The following is a 23,394-nucleotide window of genomic DNA, read 5'->3' as shown; positions in this document are numbered from 1 at the left end:
GGGGCCACACAAGTTCCGAGTTTAGGTATGCAAAGCGCATGCGGCTAAACCCGGTATTTGCGATCTGTCAAGAATCCTCTTGACGGATCGCACGCACCCTAGACAAAAGGCCTCCGCTTACGGAGAGTTGGGCTATTTGCTATTTGCCCAACTCCTGCCCAGCGAAGGCCCACGAAATAGTTACTACTGATAAAAGCAGGCCTTGTAAGACTTTTAAAGGACAGAAAAATACTTTTTTTCCCCAATAACTTAGACCCTTTAAAATGTTAAAACATTTTTTAATTCAAAATATTGATTTAATTAATTACTTTCCATTTTGATTAATTTTAAATAAGTGATGTTCTTCAACATTTATTTTAAGGGCTTGTGTGTTTTTGGGGTATTCCCATTCATACGTATAGTAATTCTGTACGTACGAAACTCACCATAAGTATGAATGGGGATCCCCCTACTTTGATTGGTTGGGCCAGCCCACCTGATCCCAGGGATGTGTTTAAGTCCCTGGGATACGTGGGCCTCTACGCAGGCCTTCGCAGGAACACAAGTCTCCGTACCTCCTAGACCACCAGGTAAATTCATAGACATTTTTCAGTTCAGAGGCATCCTGGGCCAAATTAATAAATTTCGGAGGAAACATGAGGAGTGGGATTAAACGATAAACAGAAAGACCCTGAAAGGTGCAGCTAAACAAGTGACCTAGGGATTTAAATACATAACTTCTTGAAAGTACAGGTAGATAATGCCATACAAAAATGGTAACAGAATTTGGGGTTATTATAAATAAGGGGCATAGAGTAAGAGAGAAAAGTAAAAATAAAATGATACAAAATAAAGGCTACAATTAGAGAACCGCTTGCAGTTCTGAGCATCTCATGATAGAATGCAGGAACCCACAGTACAAGCAACCCATTTATTGACAAAGATTCTGAGTGAGCACTGGACAATTGATGCTTCAATTGGTCCAGAAATTGCGGCCGGCGGCTTCCCGCAGGCGGATGCTTCCAACCTGAAAAATGTCTATGAATTTACCTGGTGGTCCCGGGGGTACAGAGACTTGTGTTCCTGGGCCTCTATGCGAAGGCCTGCGTAGAGGCCCACATATTCCAGGGACTTAAGCGCTTCACACGCTTCCCTGGGATCAGGTGGGCCGGCCCAACCGATCCAAGTAGAGCTTTTCCCGTTCATACAAGTGAGTTCCGTATTTTCAGAATCACCAAACGTACGAATGGGAATACCCCAAAAACATACAAGCACTTAAAATACATTTAAAAAAACATCACGTTTAAAATGAATCAAAATGAAATTTAATTAATGATTTAAAACAAAATTTTATTTTTTGAAAATTAAATATACAAATTTTAACGGGTCTAAAAATACTTACCTTATTTAATAGGATTTTAAATGTTTAAATTATTGAAAAAAATTATTTTTCTGTCCTTTAAGTCTTAGGCTGATAAAAGCAGGAATTTCGCAGGCATTCGCTGGGCAGGAGTTGGGCAAATAGCCCAACTCTCCGCCCGTGGAGGCCCTTTACCTTCGGGTGCTGCGATCCGTCAAGTGGATTCTTGACAGATTGCAAGTTCTGGGTTTAGGTGCATGCGCTTCACATACCTAAACCTGGAACCTACGGGCACGTGAGCACCTCGTACACACCCATAGAGGCCACAAAATTCACGGCCATTGTTATTCCATGGGGAAGGACTGAATTAAGTGCAAGGGTCTTAAACCTTATGACACAAGTGGAAGCTGGCAACTGGGGGGCCGGGGGTGGAGGGTGGGCTACTGGTTCCTGCAGGGCAAGAGCTCACACACACTTCACTTGGCCGAGCAGACAAAGGGAGGGACTAAGCCAACCCTGCCTAACTGCTTGGCACCTAATTCATCCCATGGGGTACAATCAAGAACCTGAAGGGGAATATGGAACCAAGGAACGGTAGGCGGGGCAAAAAAAAAAGAAGTTTCTATAGCGGACACGGTGCTGAGGAATGAATACTCTGAATTACATGCACAGGAGTAGTGCAAGGGGACCAGGGCCAATAGTAATACAGGGACACAAGTTAAACTGGAGCAAAGGGGAAACTCCCCACTTCTGAGGCATCAGAGTCACACACCATCCTGACTTGGACATATATCGCTGTTGCTTCGTAGTCAATGGGTCAAAATCCTGGAACTCTCTACCTAACCGCAATGTGGGAACACCTTTGCTACATGGACTGCAGCGGTTCAAGGTGGCGGTGAGAGACTGGAAGTTGTGCAATAAATGCCGGCTTTGCTGGCAACGCTCAACGGCAAAAAATTAATTTTGAAAATCCCACTCTTAACTTAGGGTCCAAAATTGATGCACTCACCGCCCACTGTCTCAGACATTCCTCCTCGGTTCTGCCCAGTGGCAGTTTCGATCTGGTCTGGAGCAGGCGAGAGGGGAGAATCGCCCGCTGACGTCCCGAGTGGCAAAAGTGGATTCCCGCCTGCCGAGATGCTAGATTGGTGCGGGCGGGAGTCGGCGCCAGAGCGGGGGGTGGACCATGCTGTGAGGAGGCTGGTCCATCCCCAACGGAAGGTATGAAGAGCTGTAAAAAAGTAAACTTTTTTTTTTTAAATTTCTTTACAGGGACTTGCCTGTATTGGGTCCCCTGAAGGTGTTCCGATGTTTTTTTTTATAAATGCTTTTTCTTTGCAGGTCTTCGACCCTCCGTGGGCCCAACTCCATCCTCGGCAGCACGCGCCTTTGCCGCCGAGAATGGGAGTTCCCGCCGGCTGCCACCCAAATTGGCAGCGTAAGTCCCTCATCTGCCGCCCTTTGAAGGACCTTTTTGATGAAAACATCGCCTAAAGTACCGTTAGGTACCTCGCCGGCCATCGGCGGTCCTTTGGGCAGTAGGGTACCTTCACCAAATTCGGGCCCCAAGTCTTTGAATGCCAGGCAATGCGCAATACTGAACCTCTCCACCCACCTCAACTAGCATTTATGCCGACCTCACCTGATGGAACGACCTGCCCATATCATTCTTGGGTCGGGTTACCACAAAGAAATGGCATTCTACCTCCATCTTCTTTAGATGCTGCCCATCAAGGCATTTCATGACCTGGCCAAACGCATTGCCCAGCTCTTTTGGAAGGGCAAAAAACTGCTATAATACCTCAAATGTTTCCAGCCGCCAAAGCAAGGAGGAAGATTCAGTCTCCCAAATTTCATATAGCACTACTGGGCAGTACAGGCCCGTGATTGTAACCTGGTCCCTGGTACCTCAACATGCGAATGGATGAGAGGACCTCACTCAACCTCCCCGCATACCTTTGGAAGAGACCAATCAGAATCGCCCTATTTCCATCATAACAAGTCCAGATCTGTCTTTCCATAAAGGTCCCACATATCATACCTTGCGCACATTCTATAAATTCCACCCTCTATACTGGAGGGATGGGCTTAGTCTGCATATTCTGGTCATTCCCTGCATCCAGCCATTCGGGACATCACTAGGCGTATGGCTGGTGTCTCAATCTCAGAGAGGTCAGCTAAGTGCTTGCTCAGCCTGCCCATTGGCGAAAAAGGAACTCCCCACAGAACAAGCAGGCTGGGACGACTCACTGCTACCTTCATGTTGCACAGCATCCCCATATCCCACGACGGTGAGATACAGTCCCATCCACAACTAATGTACATCTTGAGAACCCAATAAAAGTTTTTTTTTTTAAATAGTGTATTTTCTCAATTAGTATTGCAACACAACCCTAAATATTTCTGCACAAAGTATTGCATGGAGGTAGATTATGTGGCAATTGTTAAAACCAACAAACTGCAATGATTCTTTAATGGGTTTTCTAGATGAAACACACACACACAAACAAACCCCTGCACCCGAAAAAATATTGCAGACAAGACCAAATGACAGTTAGCAGTTATTTCGGTTTATTATCCTCTTGGAAAAAACATGAGTTTTTCAACATTGCTGCTGTGCATTTGGTCACTGCACACTAGAAATTTTTAAAAAATAAATTCACACCAAAACTTTAAAATATAATAAATGAAATGCATTGAAAAGTTTGTGCATACAACCTTCAAGCTGGGCATCTAAAAGTACTATTTGTTTCTTTGCTAACAAATGTAATAATGTAAGGTTCCTCCTTCTCAGGTATTTTGGAGCCGTTCCAAACCGGAGCACTTTGCATTGCACACAGTCCAGTATCTCACATGTAACAATGGAAGCTAATGTTTTAAAAGCTATCATTTGGAATATATAAGATGCAAAAAAACAAAAAGCACACGTTTTATAATAAACGTCCCAGCTGCTAAAAAAAAAGATACTCTGCTTTCTCTGGTTACAATTTTCAGTATAGCAAATTGGAAGACTCGTTGATTTTGCAGTCTTTTGATTACACTATAAAATAAATTATATTTGTTAGCTAAAGTTTTCAGATTACGCCATGAACAAACTAAATCAATCAGTTGATTGGAGGCAGTGCACACATATAATAGCCTTTTAACACATTCTAATGGTCAGTTCTATGATCAAGTGATGTTAAACTTCCCTGCAATGCTCCAGAATCCCAGTCACTCCCACTGAACTGGTGCACTGATACCCAGTCTGAACACTTGATACAGGACAACCACAGAGGGTGAAATGTAGGGTCAAAACCAGAAAAAGGCCTGTGCAAAGAGATCTTAAACTGTATTTTTTTAATCCTCTTATAAAAAGTGACCAGAATATTTAAATACAAGTATTCAATTAGAATTCTGCACCAAACTTTTAGAAATTAGAAATATAATGTTCAAAAAAATACAACCGTATTGACAGTTCAACACTGCGAACCTCAGATACAAAATCAGCAATTACAAAATGAGATCTGTAAACTATGGAAGAATTAAAGCAATTGCATTCTCATTATAGAGTTCTATACAGTTAAGAAATTGCACTCTATTTTGAAATAGTGCTAGCTGCATATTTATCTTCCATGTATAATAAAAGCAATTTAATTCAGACATTATAAAAGCTGTTGATCTCCCCAAAGAACCTCATATACTTCTGCTGGGTTTTAATTGCAGGATAATTTTATTTAAAAAAAAACCCAGTACCTCAGCAGTAGAGGTTTATAAAATAAATAAATAAAATTCATAATGAATGCTACATATGACTGGAGAGATCAGTTCCTGCCAACAATTCAAGTAGAGGACTACATTTAGGTCATGGGATTTGGTTCTCTCCCATTTAACACACTAAAGAGGCTCAACGTTGATGCAATTTATTCTGCAGTAAAATATTGCTGTTACGTTAATAAATTCAAATCATACTCCTCCTATATTCATCTTACAATTACCTCAGGGCCAATCCAACCATCTTTGAATTATTTGCTGGGATAATGTTTCCAAATAGATTAGATTTTTGTGGTAATGAGTGGTACTGATCATAACTTTCCAAAAATGTTTATCAATTCCCAGGGACATTTTCTAGACCAAGTTCAGTCTGCACACGACGAATTGCATTTTTCAAGCACATTTTGGATCATTACATCAGGTAAACGGTAAAATCAACTTCTCTGGATTAATGTGGAGCAAGACAGACCAGAGCTGTCGATGTCATGCAATATGAAATTCTCAATTTAACACTCGTTAAAGATGCTTTTACTTCAAGTCATTTGTCTAGATAAACACACTCAATTATATATTTACAACGTCTTCATTATTTGTCAGCTTATCCTAATCCAGAACTGCTCTTCGACAAGGACAGTCTGACATGCAGACTTGCATCAAACTCTCACCCAATGGCATTTTAGTTAGCACAAAGCACCTACACATGGCAGGAGTTGGTCTTTCACTCTGGTATAACACAAATATTCGGATCTCACTTTTATCCTTCACTGCAATTTTGCTCAGCTCACAATTGGAAATGTAAATAGGACAAAAAAAGTTGATTACATTCATTTTACTGAAGCCAATTTTATAAAAATTACTAAAAAAAAAGTCTTCAGCCCTTAATGTGGTAGTCACAGTGTTTTACATTGATTATGCTTACAGAATTTTCATTTGTTCACCAGCTTGAAATCCAAGTCCACCATTTTGTCACTTTGATTACTCAGGTATGCCAGGTAGCGATGGCCAAACAAAATACTAGTTTCAGCATCTAGAAACAGTGGGTGTGACCCAGTACTTAAAAAATTTGAATACCTGCTGCAAAATAAGTAAGTAGTGCCTAGCTCAAAGGAATCTTACTCTTTCCAAAAAAAAAGTGACAATATTTTTAAGTACCAAGCTTGTCAAAGGATTATTCAATGTATGATGTTTAAAGCTACAAATGACAGAGCTTATAAGCAATTTAGCTTAATGAAATCTGGTTATTAAATCTTTACGTTCTCTCTTTCCACCTACCCCCCACTTTCTCCACAAACAATACTGACCCTCAGTCTAATTGGTTTCAAAATCTACAACAGTACAAGTCAGAAACAGTGAAGGTCAAAGCTGCAGAACATCTGCTATATGGTGATATGAAAGGAATCCTGCATCCACTGATCGCGGGAATTGTGAGTTTTAGGCACTGCAAGATTTGTCTCCAAGTTGTCAGCCTTCCCATTTTCTACAACGCTTTGTTCCTGGAAATATTCCTCCTCTTCGTCGAAGTATCCATTTTCCAATCCGTAGGAGCAATCCGAATTAGCTGCGGCTGACAAGTCCTGGCACGTTCCTTTATATTCCTGAATGGATTCATAGAGAGACCACAGCTGACACAGCAATGACATATCCAACTGGCGCAGACCAACCTATTGTTTGAGGGAAAAAAGGCAGAACCTTTAAACCAGGGACACACAACTTGCACTTGCATCCATTAGTGACTCACCACAACTAAAATTCCACACAAGCCAAAAAGGAATTCAAATGTACAATATTTGCATGCATGACATGTGCGATTTTGCCACAGGGAAATTATGTCTATCGAGGCATAGTTCCAATTTTAAGGTGAAGGAAAACTAAAGTTTGAGAGGTGCACCCAGTGGCAGAAAACTACAGTGTGACATAATTAGGGTGGATTCAGACTGTTGGTCAAAGCACTACCAACCTGTGAGAGAATTATTGCTTTTCTAAAAGGTAGGGGTGACGAAAGTCCACGGCCCTTCCAACATACTCCTGCCCCAAGTCTGGAAGGAGTGTGAAGGAAGGGCCAAGAATTAGACTGGGTCCCAGGTTTCCCCACTAGTTTCTGCAAATCCTTGTTTGGGATTGGCACCTCCATCCACTCCAAACATGCCACCACCCCCCCCCCCCCCCCCCCCCCGCCGCCCCACCACCCCCACCCACCCTGCGCACCTCTAGAGGGAGCATAACAGGACAAAGAGAATTTCCTGGGTCCAGCCAGGGGATTTGCCACATTGGTGCAAATGATCCCACTTCAATTTTTCAGCTTGCATGTTGTCCTGCAGTCAGGGGCGTTTTATCCCATGGTCATCCAGTTAAAGTATGCATACCGGCTTGCTGGCTGCTGCATGCCAAGCCCAATTGAGAAATAGCAATCACAGATCATCCAAGAAAGGTCAAAAACTGGAGGAGGTATGGCAAGTAGGCTGCAACTAACAGCCGGGGAACAGAGAATAGCAACCATGATTAAATCTCAAGAGACAATCAACCACCAACGTGGACGCTGGGACCAGGTTACCAAGAGAGGGTAAGCCCTGCAAATTGCAGAGTCTGGATTGGCTAAATGTTAAGTACTGCATGGGCTGGCTATGCTTCCTCCCCTGCTGCTAACCAAGCATCCCGGTTACGTTTTGCAGATGTTGCGCATCAGGAAGAGACAGAAGATGTACCTGAAGTAGAAGAAGAGCATGATCAGGAAGCCGTCAGTTAAGATATTGTTCATCTAGATTAGGAGAATGAAGGGCAGCAGAAAGACATCGATACTGAGATGGTTACACTGGAATTGGAGCTGATGAACCCCTTGAGGATTCCAAGCCCTTTCCTGAGCGAATCAACAGACGCGACATTTCAAGGTGTACCGTTTGAGGCTGCGGGTCCCAGTGTGTCGCAGCAAGCCACACCTGGGAGATGGCAGAGGAGGGTGGGAGGGAGAGCTGAACCTGAAATACAGGATACAGGGAACATAGGACAGTTCGTGGGGAGAGCATCTAGCTAACGGGATCTCTCCTGGAAACCATGGGTGGGGTGAGGGTAGAATTAGCAGGACTGGCACTTGAAGTAGTAACACTGGCTGGAGGAATGGGTGAGGTGAGGGGAGAAATTGTGGGTCTGTCATTAGAGGTAGCAACACTGTCGGGACAGATGAAGGAGGGGACGTCAGAGGTTGTCGCAGCAATAAGGGGGCACATCCAGGCTGTCATTGCTGCCACTAACATTCTAACCCCCAGATCAAAGTCAGGGGTTGATCCACAGGATGAAGAAGAGTCCGAAGAGGAACCCGGGTCTTCCACAATGACGTCTGCTAGGTCTGTCCCTGTCGGAACCCACCAACAACAAATGCACCGTTGAAAAGAAAACAGACAAAACCTTGGGGTTTGGGGGGGGGGGGGGAAGGAGCGGGGGGAAGCAGAATTCTGCAACAGGCACGGGTAGGGATAGAGGCAACAACAGGGGCACGAGTGGCGCACAGCGCTAAGCGGAGGAGAGATGGCTTGTTTGTTTCTTCATTGAAAAGTTTGATATAAAATTTTTTAATTAAAGTTATTAGTGTTAAAAGTTAAGTACAACTGCACAAATGTTTAATACACCTATTTATTTTTTTTAATTTAACCAGAAACTTGTACATTCATTTTTGAATTAAAGCAACACAACATTACGTTTTCACACTAACAGGTGCAAAGAGTTAACACTGTGGAGGCGGGATGCACAGTGATTTATGGCACCTTAATGATGACTGTCTTTGATTAATGTAATTTTAGCTCTACTCTATCATTAACATGGTTTTCATTTTATTGGGTACAGTCTATTATAAAACTATTAGCAATGGTGCAACTTCCCATGCTGGATGTTGAACTAAATGACATCTAGGTTGCTGGCCTAAAACTATACCATTAAGCTAACATAACCACTTATTAGTATCACTGGAAAAGGATGGAAAGGGTTGGGCCAAATCCAGACTCCTGAAATTTGTTCTACAGGATGGCATCCCACTTTATGGGCCCAAGTTTGCCCCCAGGGTTAGAACGGCGCATCTCCGTGTGGTGCGTCGACTTTTTAAGAACAGAAACGGCGCCTATTACTTACCTCGGTATTCTCCCCTCCATCCGGTCAGTCCAGGCTCTTGGCGCAGCACAGCAGAATGCGTGGGGGGGCGGAGCTAGGTCCCGGCGCTGAAAACAGTGCCGGGACCTCTGCACATGTGCGCTAGAGTGTGCGCATATGTGCAGTAGCTCCAGGCCCCTGAGGATGTATGGGAGGGGCCCGAAGGATGCTGCCCCTAGCCCTGGCTGAATGGGCTGCCAGGGCGAATATCAGACTCGGGCCCCCTTCCCTCTCTCCAGTTTAGCTCCTGCTCCCCCCCTCCCTCCCGTTTAACTCCTGCTCCCCGCCCCGCCCCACCCCCTCCTTCCCTCTCTCCCGTTTAGCTCCCGCTCCCCTCCTCCATGGCGTCATCGGCCTGCCCGGCATCTTGCTGGGGGTGCGGCCCCCCCGAAGTCTTCGGCGGCCCGGCCCCTACATCCTCAACGGGGTGTGCCCATCCCACTCAAAGTCTCCTCCCCCTCTCCGTTGTCAGAAACACAGACATTGAGAGAGAGAGAGAGAGAGAGAGAGAGAAAGAGAGAGAGAGAAAGAGAGAGAGAGAAAGAGAGAAAGAGAGAGAGAGAAAGAGAGAGAGAAAGAGAGAGAGAAAGAGAGAGACTGGTGTGGGGGGGGGCCTATCCCAGCACGCTGTTGGAGGGCTCCCGGTGCTGCAGTCGGTGAGTTGAAACTTAATTTTTATTTATTGATTGATTTTTTTATTATTTTTTTTATTTTTTATTTTTAAATTTTTTTGGATTGATTTATCAGTTGATTTATTTATCATTTATTATTGATAATGGCTCTTTATTTGTAAAAGTGAAGTGTTTTTAATGTTTGTAAACCCCCCCTGCTCCCCCCACATCTCTCGTTCTCTACACCTGATTTCTAAGTGTAGGCAAGGTTTTTCTGAGCGTACAAAAATCTACACTTACTCCATTCTAAGTTAGTTTGGAGTATGTTTTCGCTGTCTAAACTTGCAAAACAGGCGTACATGCCCCCTTTTGAAAAAAAATCTGTTCTACAATGAAACTATTCTAAATCACTAGAACTGGAGCAAACTAATTGCCGAGAATTGCAATTTCTAAGAATGCTCCACTCTAAACTAGTTGCTCCAAAAAAAAATAGGAGCAACTGAGGCTGAAACTTGAGCCCATATATGTGATGGTTCTTCAAGCTCCTGCAGTAATGGAATATGCGTTTCATGTGGCCATGTTGTGCATCAGCAGTTCCTAATAGGCACAAGTCTGCAGTACAAAACTGCCCGATACACAAATGGCCACCAAATAAAATGATTTCACTGAGAAAGTGGATAGGATGGCTGGTGTGAGAAGTGGAAAAAATTCACAGGGCAAGCTTTTCTGAGGTCGGGGTTAAGCACATATTTGAGCCAGAGGAGAGGAGGTTTAATCTCCTTCTGATCCTTTCTACACCAACAGGAGAATGAAATGTTAAGAACTGGTGTCCAAAATAAAAAGTCCTTCATTATTGAAGACTTATATCGTTCACATTGGCGAGTGCAAAACATGATTTAAACTGTGCATTCCTTTCGGCCCGGGATTGCAGCGGGCCGGGAGCGGGAAGGCCATTCGGCCCAGGATTGCAGCAGGCCTGAGCGCAGAGTTCCTTAAGTTAAGGTCGGGTTTTTCTGAATGGTACTCAAGGTCACTGCGCTGTTCTGAAAAAAATCGTTGTTGGGGAAACTAGCATAAATGGCCAAAAACGGCGTGGAATCCATTTTTAACGCCAAAAAAATCCAACGCTGACCGTCAGTATACAAACTTTGTGGAAACTTGCAAAATACCAATTACTTCAAAAAAAGATCGCAGCGCCCAATGGTGGCGGAAATTACCCCCCTTGTCTTTGTGTTATGCAAAAATAGTTAACACCCTGTGCTTCCAAAAAGTGCTTGTTTATCTTTTTATATCGCACTATTCTTGCATCCAATCTTGGAAACAGACTGCCCATCAAAGGCTTACACAATATAGCAGGCCGAGAAGCAGAAGAAGCAGCGTGGCGACATACCACTCCAGGGAGCAGCACGTGCTGGAGCAGGAGGGCAACGGCATTGAAAAGAGACATCACCAAGATCCAGGTCGGTGATTGGAGCGTGGGCAGGTACAGCAGGAGCGGCGAGGCCGGGGCGAAGGAGTGGCGAGAGATTGTAGAGAGATGTGATTGGGGCCCAGGAAAGGAAAGGGCCCGGCCCAGGGGCAGTACGGGCCAGCCCACACTGCTAGGTCCGTGCAGCAGAGCTGGTCTCCAGTCGTCTTGGTTAATCCTTGCTATTGGACCATGACCTAGGGTCCAAATTTCCCCATGAATTGTACTGTTTTTTTTTTAAGTGCAACTTGATTTTTCTGGTCTAAAACTATCTTTTTAGTTGCAATTATGGTCATTTAATTTGCGCCAGTGTAAGTGAGTTAGTTAGGTTTTTTGTTAGGTCAGTTTTTTTTCCAAATGGGGGCGTTCCCAGCCCCCATTTATGCCAATTTGGCCAGACAAAAGTTGTACTAAACTAGCTTAGGGCAGCGTATGTGTCCACTTTTGTCCGCACAGAGAGACCTTACTTACAGTTAAGGAATCGGCGCAAGTAACTACATTGAAAGCACCACCAAGCACTAAACAAAGCACAAAAAGTAATAAGCAATTAATTAACAAATAAAATAGAAGGAACCCTGCCCCTAAAGCACCAAGACCAAAGTAATAAGCAATCAATAAAAAATAAAAAAAATAGAAGGAACCCTGCACCTAAAGCACCAAAATCAATCAGTAAATAACGAATAAAAAATAGAAGTCGTACCTTAGGGAACGCAGTGGGCCACCGATGAGGGAGCCCATTCGGCCAGGGCTTTGGGGGGGGGGGGGGGGGGGAGGGGTGGGGCGGGGGGGAGGAGGTCTAGACTGATGTCCGGCATGGCATCAAACACCCGCATGAATCGCCAGTTCATCTGGTCGAGAGTTACAAACCCAGACCCTCAGAAACTCTTCAGGAGTTTTACAATCAGGTCAGAGGTGACGTCACTGGTGGATTCAAGAACCATCACCACGGGCTCCGCCCAGGCCAAAGTTCCATCTTGATTTTCTTAGTGTTTCTAATCTGTAAATCCCCTAATCTAAGGCTGAAAGGGATCAAATCATCTTTTGATATGAAGGGAAGAAAACAATCAGATGACACAGCCTGCAGAGCACACTCTGGCCGCCGATGAGGGAGCCCATTCGGCCAGGGCTAGGGATGGCGTGCTTCGGCCCCACCCACACAGCCTGCAGCGCGCGTTTGCAGAAACAGCCTGCCAGGAGCTACTGCACATGCGCGCAGACTCTAGAGCGCACATGTGCAGAGGTCCCGGCACTGTTTTCAGCGCCGGGACCTAGCTCCGCCCCCAATCCATTAGGCCACGCTGCGCCACGACGGAGGAGAGGCTGGAGAGCGGTCAGAATATGGAGGGGATTTTTTTTCGGTGTGCTTGGAGGTGGACAAAAGCGGCACAACTCAAGTGAAGGCGCCAGAAAAACAGGTTAGGGAAATTTGAACCCCTAAGCTCGGTCAAGCCCTTGTGGTGGCTGGTGTGCAACGGCCACTCCATATTAAAAAAATCCACGCACAGGCATCTTCCACCCTTCAAGATTTAGTTTGGGACCTGGAATTTTAGGTCCTTCATTGAAACACCCGTGAACTTCTTGACGTGGAAGCAAGTCATCCTCGATTCAAGGGATTGCCTATGATGATGACACAATATAGATGCACCGTGACCTGTACAACTATGTCTGGTGTGGAGCAGCCAGTACCCGATATCTATTATGGCCCACATCCTTACATTTTCATGGTCAGCTGAATATTTCTGCCCAAATCACTCAGATGGGAATGAAAGGCAAGAGGTTTTTAAATACTGCTAAAATCTGAGGATTTGCTGGGTAATTATTTAAATTATGGTGACATTGAGCGAGAAGAAGCTTGGATAGTTATTTGGAGTGAAACAAAGATGTAGACCCAAACCAGGCTGAAGTTGTAGTAACAGATGTTCTACAATAGAACACCTGGAACTGGTTGAATTGCACTAAGCTAGTTGAGGCCCTAATCAGCCACATAACAAGAGAAAGCAGGAAAGGGGTACTGAGGTGAATAATCAGCCATGATCTTAGTGAATGGTGATGCAAGCTCGAAGGGCCGAATGGCCTGCTCCTGCACCTATTTTCTATGTTTCTATAAACAAGGGACATCAGTAATTGATAGGCAGAACTAGCAGAATGGTACAGTTATGAAGACAGTCATTGGTTTTTATTTGTATTGCACAAATAAGACTATTGCAACATTCTTATGGTCCACAAAGTGCCATTGCAATCCATATCCATTATTAATAAACCTTTCTAATTGGTGGTATAGTTATCATAGGTTTAATGTTATTAAGAGTCAGTCAGGAGAAACTATGTTTCGATCATGGTAGATCACAAGTCTAACTATCCAGATAGCTTCTCTCCTCTCCCCAATGTTTTAGGAGAGGAAAGAGGGGGAGATCATCATGGCAGTGGGCATATGTTGCATTAGTAATTGCCCTAGTCTCGCAGACTGATTTCACAATGGCAAAGACTGCACATCAAGAAGTGCAAGACTTGGATATTTGATATTCCACTTAGTTACAATTCTGGCCAAGCAATGCAGCTGCAAGATGTGAATTCCAGAAACAGGAGCAGCAACCTAATCCCAGTAGGACCACAATCAGTAGGGATTAGGGTGCTACTAAGCTACCAAGAGCCTACTATCTATTACATGAAAAGTCTGTAGAGAATAAGCAGTCAAAAGAAACTCGATTGGTTTGCCTGTTTAACCCTTCCATGAACTGGCTCGCCTGTTTAACCCTTCCATGAACTGGCTCTTCAAGCTGACATAGAAAACTGGCTGTATTTATTGTTATTGTAAAAGGCGCCATCAAACTGGTTTGATAATTCAGTGTAGTACGAGTGGCTGGCATTAATGATACCAATTGTTCTCAAAAACATGCATTTATAACTTTTTTTTTACAGGCCTTTAACAAAGAAAGATCCTCAGGCATTTCACTAATGGGTGTAAGCAAACAGATGGCAAGTGAGGATGGGGAGCAGAGTCCATAAGCTTGGTCAAAAAGTGGGTATCTTTCAGAAGATTTTTTTTTAAAAAAAAGGTAGAGAGGTTTAGCGAGGGAGCTCCAGAGTAGGACAGCAACAAAACTTGGAGTCGAGTGTACAGAAGGCCGATATCAGAAGAATGGATCATTCAGGAGGGGATACAAAGCTGGAGGCGATTGCAGAGAAAAGCTGCGACGAAGTCATGGATGGACTTGTAGACAAGAATTTTATACTTAATACATCCTCTGAACTGAGATGGGTGTAAAGTGAAAATCGTAAACATAAATGTGGCAACAATGTAGCTGCCACAGGTAAAATCTCTCTCTCTGGGCAAACAGATCGATTGTTTGCCGAGGGCGTGCTATTCCACATTAGGTCACACTTTGGCTCAGAGACTAAGGGAGCTAACTTTGTGCTGCGTACGAGAAATGCATCTGGTGAAGAGGTCGCAAGGCAGCAGGGATCAGTGCTCCGTCCCTGTTTCTGTGTCACTGAGGCAGTGGGAATGAAGTGGAGAAGGGAGAATGAATAAGTTGCAGTTGTTTTCACAAGAGAGGGGCGATGCAGACAATGCTATATATTTTATACAGTTCAAGCATACCTTCTTGCTCTTGTATTCTATGCCTCGACTTAAAGGAAAGTATCCCATATGCCTTCTTAACCACCTTATCTACCTGGCCTGCTACCTTTAGGGATCTGTGGACCTGCATTCCAAGGTCCCTTTGTTCCTCTTCACTTTTCAGTGTTGTACCATTTAATTTGTATTCCCTTTCCTTGTTAGACCTCCCCAAATGCATTACCTCTCACTTATCCGGATTGAATTCCATTTGCCACTGTTCTGCCCATCTGACCAATATACGGATATCTTCCTGCAGTCCGCAGCTTTCTTCTTCATTATCAACCACACAGCCTATTTTAGTGTCAGCTGCAAACTTCTTAATCATACCCCAACATGCTGCGAGGAGGATGCTATGAGGCTGCAGAGTGACTTGGATAGGTTAGGTGAGTGGGCAAATGCATGGCAGATGAAGTATAATGTGGATAAATGTGAGGTTATCCACTTTGGTGGTAAAAACAGAGAGACAGACTATTATCTGACTGGTGACAGATTAGGAAAAGGGGAGGTGCAACGAGACCTGGGTGTCATGGTACATCAGTCATTGAAGGTTGGCATGCAGGTGCAGCAGGCGGTTAAGAAAGCAAATGGCATGTTGGCCTTCATAGCGAGGGGATTTGAGTACAGAGGCAGGGAGGTGTTGCTACAGTTGTACAGGGCCTTGGTGATGCCACACCTGGAGTATTGTGTACAGTTTTGGTCTCCTAACTTGAGGAAGGACATTCTTGCTATTGAGGGAGTGCAGCAAAGGTTCACCAGACTGATTCCCGGGATGGCGGGACTGACCTATCAAGAAAGACTGGATCAACTGGGCTTGTATTCACTGGAGTTCAGAAGAATGAGAGGGGATCTCATAGAAATGTTTAGACAGGTTAGATGCAGGAAGAATGTTCCCAATGTTGGGGAAGTCCAGAACCAGGGGTCACAGTCTAAGGATAAGAGGTAAGCCATTTAGGACCGAGATGAGGAGAAACTTCTTCACCCAGAGAGTGGTGAACCTGTGGAATTCTCTACCACAGGTTGAGGCCAATTCACTAAATATATTCAAAAAGGAGTTAGATGTAGTCCTTACTACTAGGAGGATCAAGGGGTATGGCGAGAAAGCAGGAATGGGGTACTGAAGTTGCATGTTCAGCCATGAACTCATTGAATGGCGGTGCAGGCTCGAAGGGCCGAATGGCCTACTCCTGCACCTATTTTCTATGTTTCTATGTCTTCAACATTCAACTCCAAGTCATTGATATATACCACAAAAAGCAAGGGACCCAGCACTGAGCCCTACAGAAACCCACTGGATACAGCCTTCCAGTCACAAAAACACCCATCAACCATTGCCGTTTGCTTACTGCCTCAGCCAATTTTGGATCCAACTTGCTACTTTGCCCTGGACCTAATGGGCTTTTACTTTTGTGACCAGTCTGCCACGTGGGACCTTATCGAAAGCTCTGCTAAAATCCATATACACTACATCATACGCACTGCCCTCATCAACCCTCCTGGTTACCTTCTCGAAAAATTCAATCAAGTTAGTCAGACACGGCCTTCCCTTGACAAATCCATGCTGACTGTCCTTGATTAATCCGTGTCTTTCTAAATAAAGATTTATCCTGTCCCTCAGAATTTTTTCCAATAATTTTCCCACCGAAATTAGGCTGACTGGCCTGTAATTACTCGGTCTATTCCTTTCTCCCTTTTTAAACAACGTACAACATTAGCAGTCCTCTGGCACCGCACCTGTAGCCAGAGAGCATTGGAAAATGATGGTCAGAGCCTCTGTATTTCCTCTTTTACTTCTCAACAGCCTGGCATACATTTCATCCATGCCTGGGGATTCATCCACTTTCAAAGCTGCTAAGCCCCTTAATACTTCCTCTTTCATTATATTTATCTTGTCTAATATGTCATACTCCTCCTCCCTCACTGCAAAGTCTGCATCGCCCCTCTCTTTTGTAAAAATGGATACAAAGTATTCAATAAGAATTCTACCCACGTCTTCCGCCTCAACACACAGATTTCCTTTATGGTCTCTGATAGGCCCCAGTCTTTCTCTAGTTATCCTCTTGCTCTTAATGTATTTATAAAACATCTGAGTTTTCCCTGATTTTAGTTGCCAATATTCTTTCATGCTCTCTCTTTGCTTTCCTGATATCTTTTTTAATTGCACCCCTGCACTTCTTGTACTCCAATAGAGTTTCTGCCGGTGTCTGTCATAAGCTTCCCTTTTTTCTTTTTTTTTTTAAATCAATCATCCCAGCCGCAGGACAGTGTCCTTGGCCCAACCACCTTCAGCTGCTTCATCAATGACCTTCCCTCCATCATAAGGTCAGAAGTGGGGATGTTCGCTGACGACTGCACAGTGTTCAGTGCCATTCGCAACTCCTCAGAAAATGAAGCAGTCCATGTCCATGCAGCCAAACCTGGACGACATTCAGGCTTGGGCTGATAAGTGGCAAGTAACATCTAGACGTGTAGAGGAACAGAGTGCATGTCCACAGATCCCTGAAAATAGCAGGCCAGGTAGACAAGGTGGTTAAGAAGGCATACGGGATACTTTTCTTTATTAGCTGAGGCATAGAATACAAGAGCAAGGTGGTTATGCTTGAACTGTATAAAACACTAGTTAGGCCATAGCTAGAGTACTGCATGCAGTTATGTCACCACATTACAGGAAAGATGCGATTGCACTAGAGAGGATACAGAGGAGATTTACGAAGATGTTGCCTGAACTAGAGAATTTTAGCTATGAGGAAAGATTGGATAGGTTGGGGTTGTTTTCTTTGGAACAGAGGCGGCTGAGGGGAGACCTTATTGAGGTGTATAAAATTATGAGGGGCCTAGATAGGAAGAACCTATTTGCCTTAGCAGAGGGGTCAACAACCAGGGGGCATAGATTTAAAGTAATTGGTAGGTGGTTTAGAGGGGATTTGAGGGAAAATGCTTTCACCCAGAGGGTGGTGGGAGTCTGGAATTCTCTGCCTAAAAGTGCCTGAACCCGACATCCTTTGTGACTGTGAAAAAGACAAATTATCCCTCCTCGTCCTTCTGGACATCTGCAGTCTTTGACCACTCTATCCTTCTCCAACGCTTATCCACTGTCGCCCAGCTGGGTGGGACTGCACTAGCCTGGTTCCATTCTTATATATCTAATCATAGCCAGGGAATCACCTGCACCTTCCTGCCCATATCATTACCTCTGGTGTCCCGCAAGGATCTATCCTTGACTCACTTCTATTTCTCATCTACATGTTGCCTCTTGGCAACATCATCTGAAAACACAGCTTCAGTTTCCACATGTATGCTGATGACACCCAGTTCTACCTCATTATCACTTCTCTCGACCCCTTCATGGTCTCTAAATTGTCAGACTGCTTGTCCGACAGCCAGTTCTGGATGAGCAGAAATTTTCTCCAATTGAATATTGGGAAGACCGAAGCCATTGTTTTCAGTCCCCGCCACAAACTCTGTTCCCTAACCACTGACTCCATCCCTCACCACAACTTCTGTCTGAGGTGGAACCAGACGGTTCACAATCTTGGTGTTATATTTGACCCTAAAATGAGTTTCAAGAACATATCCGCAGCATAACTAAGAGCGCCTATTTCCACCTCCGTAACATCGCCCGTTCTGCCCCTGCCTCAGCTTATCCGCTGCTGAAGCTGTCAGCCATGCCTTTGTTACCTATAGAGACTTGACTATTCCAATGTATGCCTGGCCTACCACATGCAAGCCATGATCCTGACAACGCATCCACCTCAGACCCAATCCACATCCGGACTGGGGTCAAGCAGGGCTGCATCATCGCACCAACTCTCTTCTCGATCTTCTTTGTTACAATGTTCCATTTCACGATCAACTTCCGCTGGAGTGGAACTAAACTATAGAACCAATGGGAACCTATTCAACCTACGTCGCCTCCAGGCTATATCCAAGGTCGTCCCATCCTCCGTCATTGAACTACAGTATGAAGACAATGTTTGCATCTGTGCATATTCAGAGGCTGAACTCCAAGCCATCGTCAATACCTTCACCGAAGCATACGAAAGCAAGGGCCTTATGCTCAACATCCCCAAGACAAAGATCCTCCATCAACCTGACACCGCCACGCAGCACTGCCCCTCCAGTCATCAAAATCCATGGCTCAGCCTTGGACAACATGGACCATTTTCCAAACCTCGGGGAGCCTACTATCAGCAAAGACAGACATCGATGACGAGGTCCAACACCGCCTCCAGTGTGCCAGCGCAGTCTTCGGTCGCCTGAGGAAAAGAATGTTTGAAGACCAGGACCTCAAATCTAGCACTAAGCTTATGGTTCTACAGGGCAGTAGTGATACCCGCCCTCCTATATGGCTCAGAGACGTGGACCATATACAGCAGACATCTCAAAGTGCTGGAGAAGTACCACCAGCGCTGCCTCTGCAAGATCCTGCAAATCCATTGGGAGGGTAGACGCATCAACATCAATGTTCTCACTCAGGCCAACATCCCCAGCATCAAAGCACTGACCACACTCGACCAGCTCCGTTGGGCGGACCACATCGTCTGCATGCCTGACATGAGACTCTCTAAGCAAGTGCTCTACTCGGCACTCCTACACGGCAAGCAAGCCCCAGGTGGGCAGAGGAAACACTTCAAGGACACCCTCAAAACCTCCTTGATAAAATGTAACAGCCCCACCAGCACCTGGGAATCCCTGACCCAAGACCGCCCAAAGTGGAGGAAGATCATCCGGGAGGGCGCTGAGCACCTCGAGTCTCGTCACCGAGAGCATGCAGAAAGCAAGGACAGACAGTGGAAGGAGCGTACGGGAAACCAGACTCCCCGCCAACCCTTTCCTTCAACCACTGTCTGCCCCACCTGTGACAGAGACTGTAATTCCCGTATTGGACTGTACAGCCACCTGAGAACTCACTTTTAGAGTGGAAGTAAGTCTTCCTCGATTGAGGGACTGCCTATGATGATGAGCACATTCTACCCTATGCAAAGTAAAGGTGATGATCCAAAACTCAGCTGCCCGTGTCCTACCTTGCACCAAATCCCACTCGCCCATCACCCCTGTGCTTGCTGACCTACATTGGCTTCCGGTTAAGCAACGCCTCGATTTCAAAATTATCATGCTTATTTTCAAATCCCTCCATGGTCTCGCCCTTCTCTATCTCTGTAATCTCCTCCAACCCCACAACCATGCCCCCGTCTGCCCCCCCCTCCCCCCTCCAATTCTGGCCTCTTGATCATCCTTGATTATAAATCGCTCAACCATTGGTAGCCGTACCTTTTGTTGCCTAGGCCCCAAGCTCTGGAACTCACTGCCTAAACCTCTCCGCCTCACTTTCCTCCTTCAAGACGCTCCTTAAAACCTACCTCTTTGACCAAGCTTTTTGTCACCTGTGCTAATGCCTACTTATTCAGCTTGGTGTCAAATCTTTTATCTCATAATACTCCTGTGAAGCACTTGGGACGTTTCACCACGTTAAAGGCGCTATATAAATACAAGTTGTTGTCGGTAGAGGGAGAAACCCTCACTGCATTTAAAAAGTACTTGGATGTGCACTTGAAGTTCTGTAACCTACAAGGCAACGGACCAAGAAGGGATTAGGTTGAATAGCTCTTTGTCGGCCGGTACGTACACGATTAGCTGAATGGCCTCCTTCCGTGCTGCAAATTTCTATGATTCACACCACACAAATGCCAGGCAATGGCCATATCCAACAAGAAAGAGTCTAGCCACCTCCCCATGACATTCAACGGCATTACTATCGTCAAATCCCCCACCGCCAACATCCTGGGAGTCACCATTGACCAGAAAATCAACTGGAACAACCTTATAAATGGAGAGGTCAGAGGCTGGGCATTCTGCAGTGAATAACTCACCTCCTGATTTTCCAAAGCCTTTGCACCAACAAGGCACAAGTCAGGAGTGTGATGAAACACTGGTGGATGGGTGCAGCTCTAACACTCAAGATGTTCGACACTGTCCAGAACAAAGCAACCCGCTTGATTGGCACCCCATCCACCACATTAAACATTCATCCCCTCCGCCATCTGCGCACAGTGTCTGTACTATGTACCATCTACAAGATGTAGTGTAGTAACTCGCCAAGAGCTCTTCAGCAGCACCTCCCAAACCTATGACTATCATCTGGACGGACAAGGGCAGCAGGTGCATGGGAACACTACCACCTACAAGTTCCCCTCCAAGTCACACAACGTCCTGACTTGGAAATATGTTGGCCGTTCCTTCATCATCGGTGGGTCAAAATCCTGGCACTCCGTACCTAACAGCACCATGGGAGTACCTTCACCACATGGTGTGCAGCGGTTCAAGAAGGAAGCTCACCACCATTTTCTCAAGGGCATTAAATGCTGAGCTTGCCAGAGACGCCCACATCCCATAAATTAATTTTAAAAAATTAGCCACGAGTTTTTCCTCTGTTTTTTTGCCTCGTCCAGGAAACTACATGATTGGTGCATGGATATTATAGTTAAGGCATCACAACTGTTTAAGACAGGCTAGCTGGACCTCATCTTTTCCTGCCCGAATTTTGTGTTCGTATGCCCTTAGATATTTGTATATTTCCACCACCTAAGCTCACATATCCAATTAAACTCAGCTTGGGAAATAATTGTTGACAATGCACCCCACCAGTGTGTCCCAACCCAGTGTGCGACAGTGCACCGATAGTGTTCTGCCCCAGTGTGTAACAGTGCACCCTGATAGTGTTCTACCCTAGTGCGTAACAATGCACCCCGCCAGTGTCCCAACTCAGTGTGCGACAGTGCACCCCGCCATTGTGTCCTACCCTAGCGCGTGACAGTGCACCCTGATAGTGTTTTACCCGTGTGACAGTGCACTCTGCTATTGTGTCCCATCCCAGTGTGACAGTGCACCCCGCCAGTGTCCCACCCCAGTGACAGTGCACCCCGCCAGTGTCCTACGCCAGTGCACCCCGCCATTATGCCCTACCCCAGTGAGAGACAGAGACTGAGACTCTGCTATTGTGTCCTACACCAGTGTGTAACAGTGCACCCCGCCATTGTGTCCTATCCGTGTGACAGTGCACTGATAGTTTCCCAATGTGTGACAGTGCACCCTGATATTATGTCCCAGTGATAGCACACCCTGATATTGTGCATTTGATGACAGTGCACCCCGCCATTGTGTCCTACCCCAGTGTGAGTGCACCCCGCCATTGTGTCCTACCCCAGTGACAGTGCACCCCACCATTGTGTCCTACCCGTGACAGTGCACCCCGCCATTGTGTCCTACCCCAGTGACAATGCACCCCGCCATTGTGTCCTACCCCAGTGACAGTGCACCCCGCCATTGTATCCTACCCCAGTGTGTAACAGTGCACCCCGCCATTGTGTCCTATCCCAGTGTGTGACAGTGCAGATAGTTTCCCAATGTGTGACAGTGCACCCTATTATGTCCCAGTGATAGCACACCTTGATATTGTGCATTTGATGACAGTGCACCCCGCCATTGTGTACAACCCGTGTGACAGTGCATCCCGCCATTGTGCCCTACCCCAGTGTGACAGTGCACCCTGCCATTGTGCCCTACCCCAGTGTGACAGTGCACCCTGCCATTGTGCCCTACCCCAGTGTGACAGTGCACCCTGCCATTGTGTCCTACCCCAGTGTGACAGTGCACCCTGCCATTGTGCCCTACCCCACCATTGTGCCCTACCCCAGTATGTGACAGTGTACTCTGCTATTGTGTCCTACACCAGTGTGTAACAGTACACCAAAATTGTTTCCCAATGCGTGACAGTGCACCCTGATGTTATGTCCCAGTGACAGCACACCGATATTGTGCATTTGATGACAGTACACTGTGATATTGTGCATTTTATGGCAGTGAACCCAGATATTGTGCATTTTATGACACTCCACCCTGATGTAGTGTCATAAAATGCACTATCAGGGTGTAGTGTCATAAAATGCACCCTGACATTGTGCATGTGATGACACTGCACCCTGATATTGTGCACTTGATGATGGCACACCCTGATATTGTGCATTTGATGACACTGCACGATTACCCTTGGCGCGCTGCACACTCACCATCTCTTTCCGCAGCAGGGCCAGGGCAGCGTCCAGGTTGGCCGGCTTGCTGGGCCGGGCTGTGTGGCGGCCGGCGGCGGCGGCGGTGCGGGCCCGGCTCAGGTCCTCCTGGATCCGGCAGCGCTTGGCGTACACGCGCTCCATCTCGCGCCACGAGCCGCCGCTCGAGTTCAGCAGGCCGCTCAGGCTCTTGGGCAGAGGCGGCAGGCCCTCCAGGCACGTCGTGTTGGGCAGCGAGCCGCCGTTCGCCAGCTTGGCGGCCATGTCAGCTGCTCGGCTGGGGAGGGTGAGAGTGAGGGTGAGGCGGGGAGTGTCGAGCTCGAGCTCGAGCTCGCTCTCGCTCTGTGGGGACTGGGCGGGCTCACGTCCTGCGCGCTCGCTCGCGCACGCACGCGCGCCGCTCCTCC

The 23,394-nt window shown here is 46.0% G+C and overlaps 1 protein-coding gene across 1 annotated transcript; it reads right to left on the bottom strand.

The window, feature by feature from the left end:
- Nucleotides 1-3,887: 3,887 nt before the first annotated feature.
- Nucleotides 3,888-23,394, bottom strand: fam89a (family with sequence similarity 89 member A). Its single transcript, XM_070884328.1, has 2 exons — nucleotides 22,988-23,394; nucleotides 3,888-6,753 (listed from the first exon to the last, which is right to left on the bottom strand). Exons 1-2 carry the CDS (start codon nucleotides 23,249-23,251, stop codon nucleotides 6,469-6,471), a joined length of 549 nt encoding a protein of 182 aa, XP_070740429.1. The 5' UTR covers nucleotides 23,252-23,394; the 3' UTR covers nucleotides 3,888-6,468.

The sequence above is a fragment of the Pristiophorus japonicus genome, chromosome 7 (assembly GCF_044704955.1).
Source record: "Pristiophorus japonicus isolate sPriJap1 chromosome 7, sPriJap1.hap1, whole genome shotgun sequence".
NCBI lineage: Eukaryota > Metazoa > Chordata > Chondrichthyes > Pristiophoridae > Pristiophorus > Pristiophorus japonicus.
The sequence above is the reverse complement of the archived record's forward strand: the minus strand, read 5'-3'. Positions and strand labels throughout refer to the sequence as shown.

Excerpts from the sequence above, each read along its gene's own strand:
- fam89a (XM_070884328.1), bottom strand. The coding sequence starts at position 23,251 with ATGGCCGCCAAGCTGGCGAACGGCGGCTCGCTGCCCAACACGACGTGC. Across the intron at positions 6,754-22,987 it reads CCCTGCTGCGGAAAGAGATG|GTTGGTCTGCGCCAGTTGGA; the intron begins GTGAGTGTGCAG and ends CTCAAACAATAG.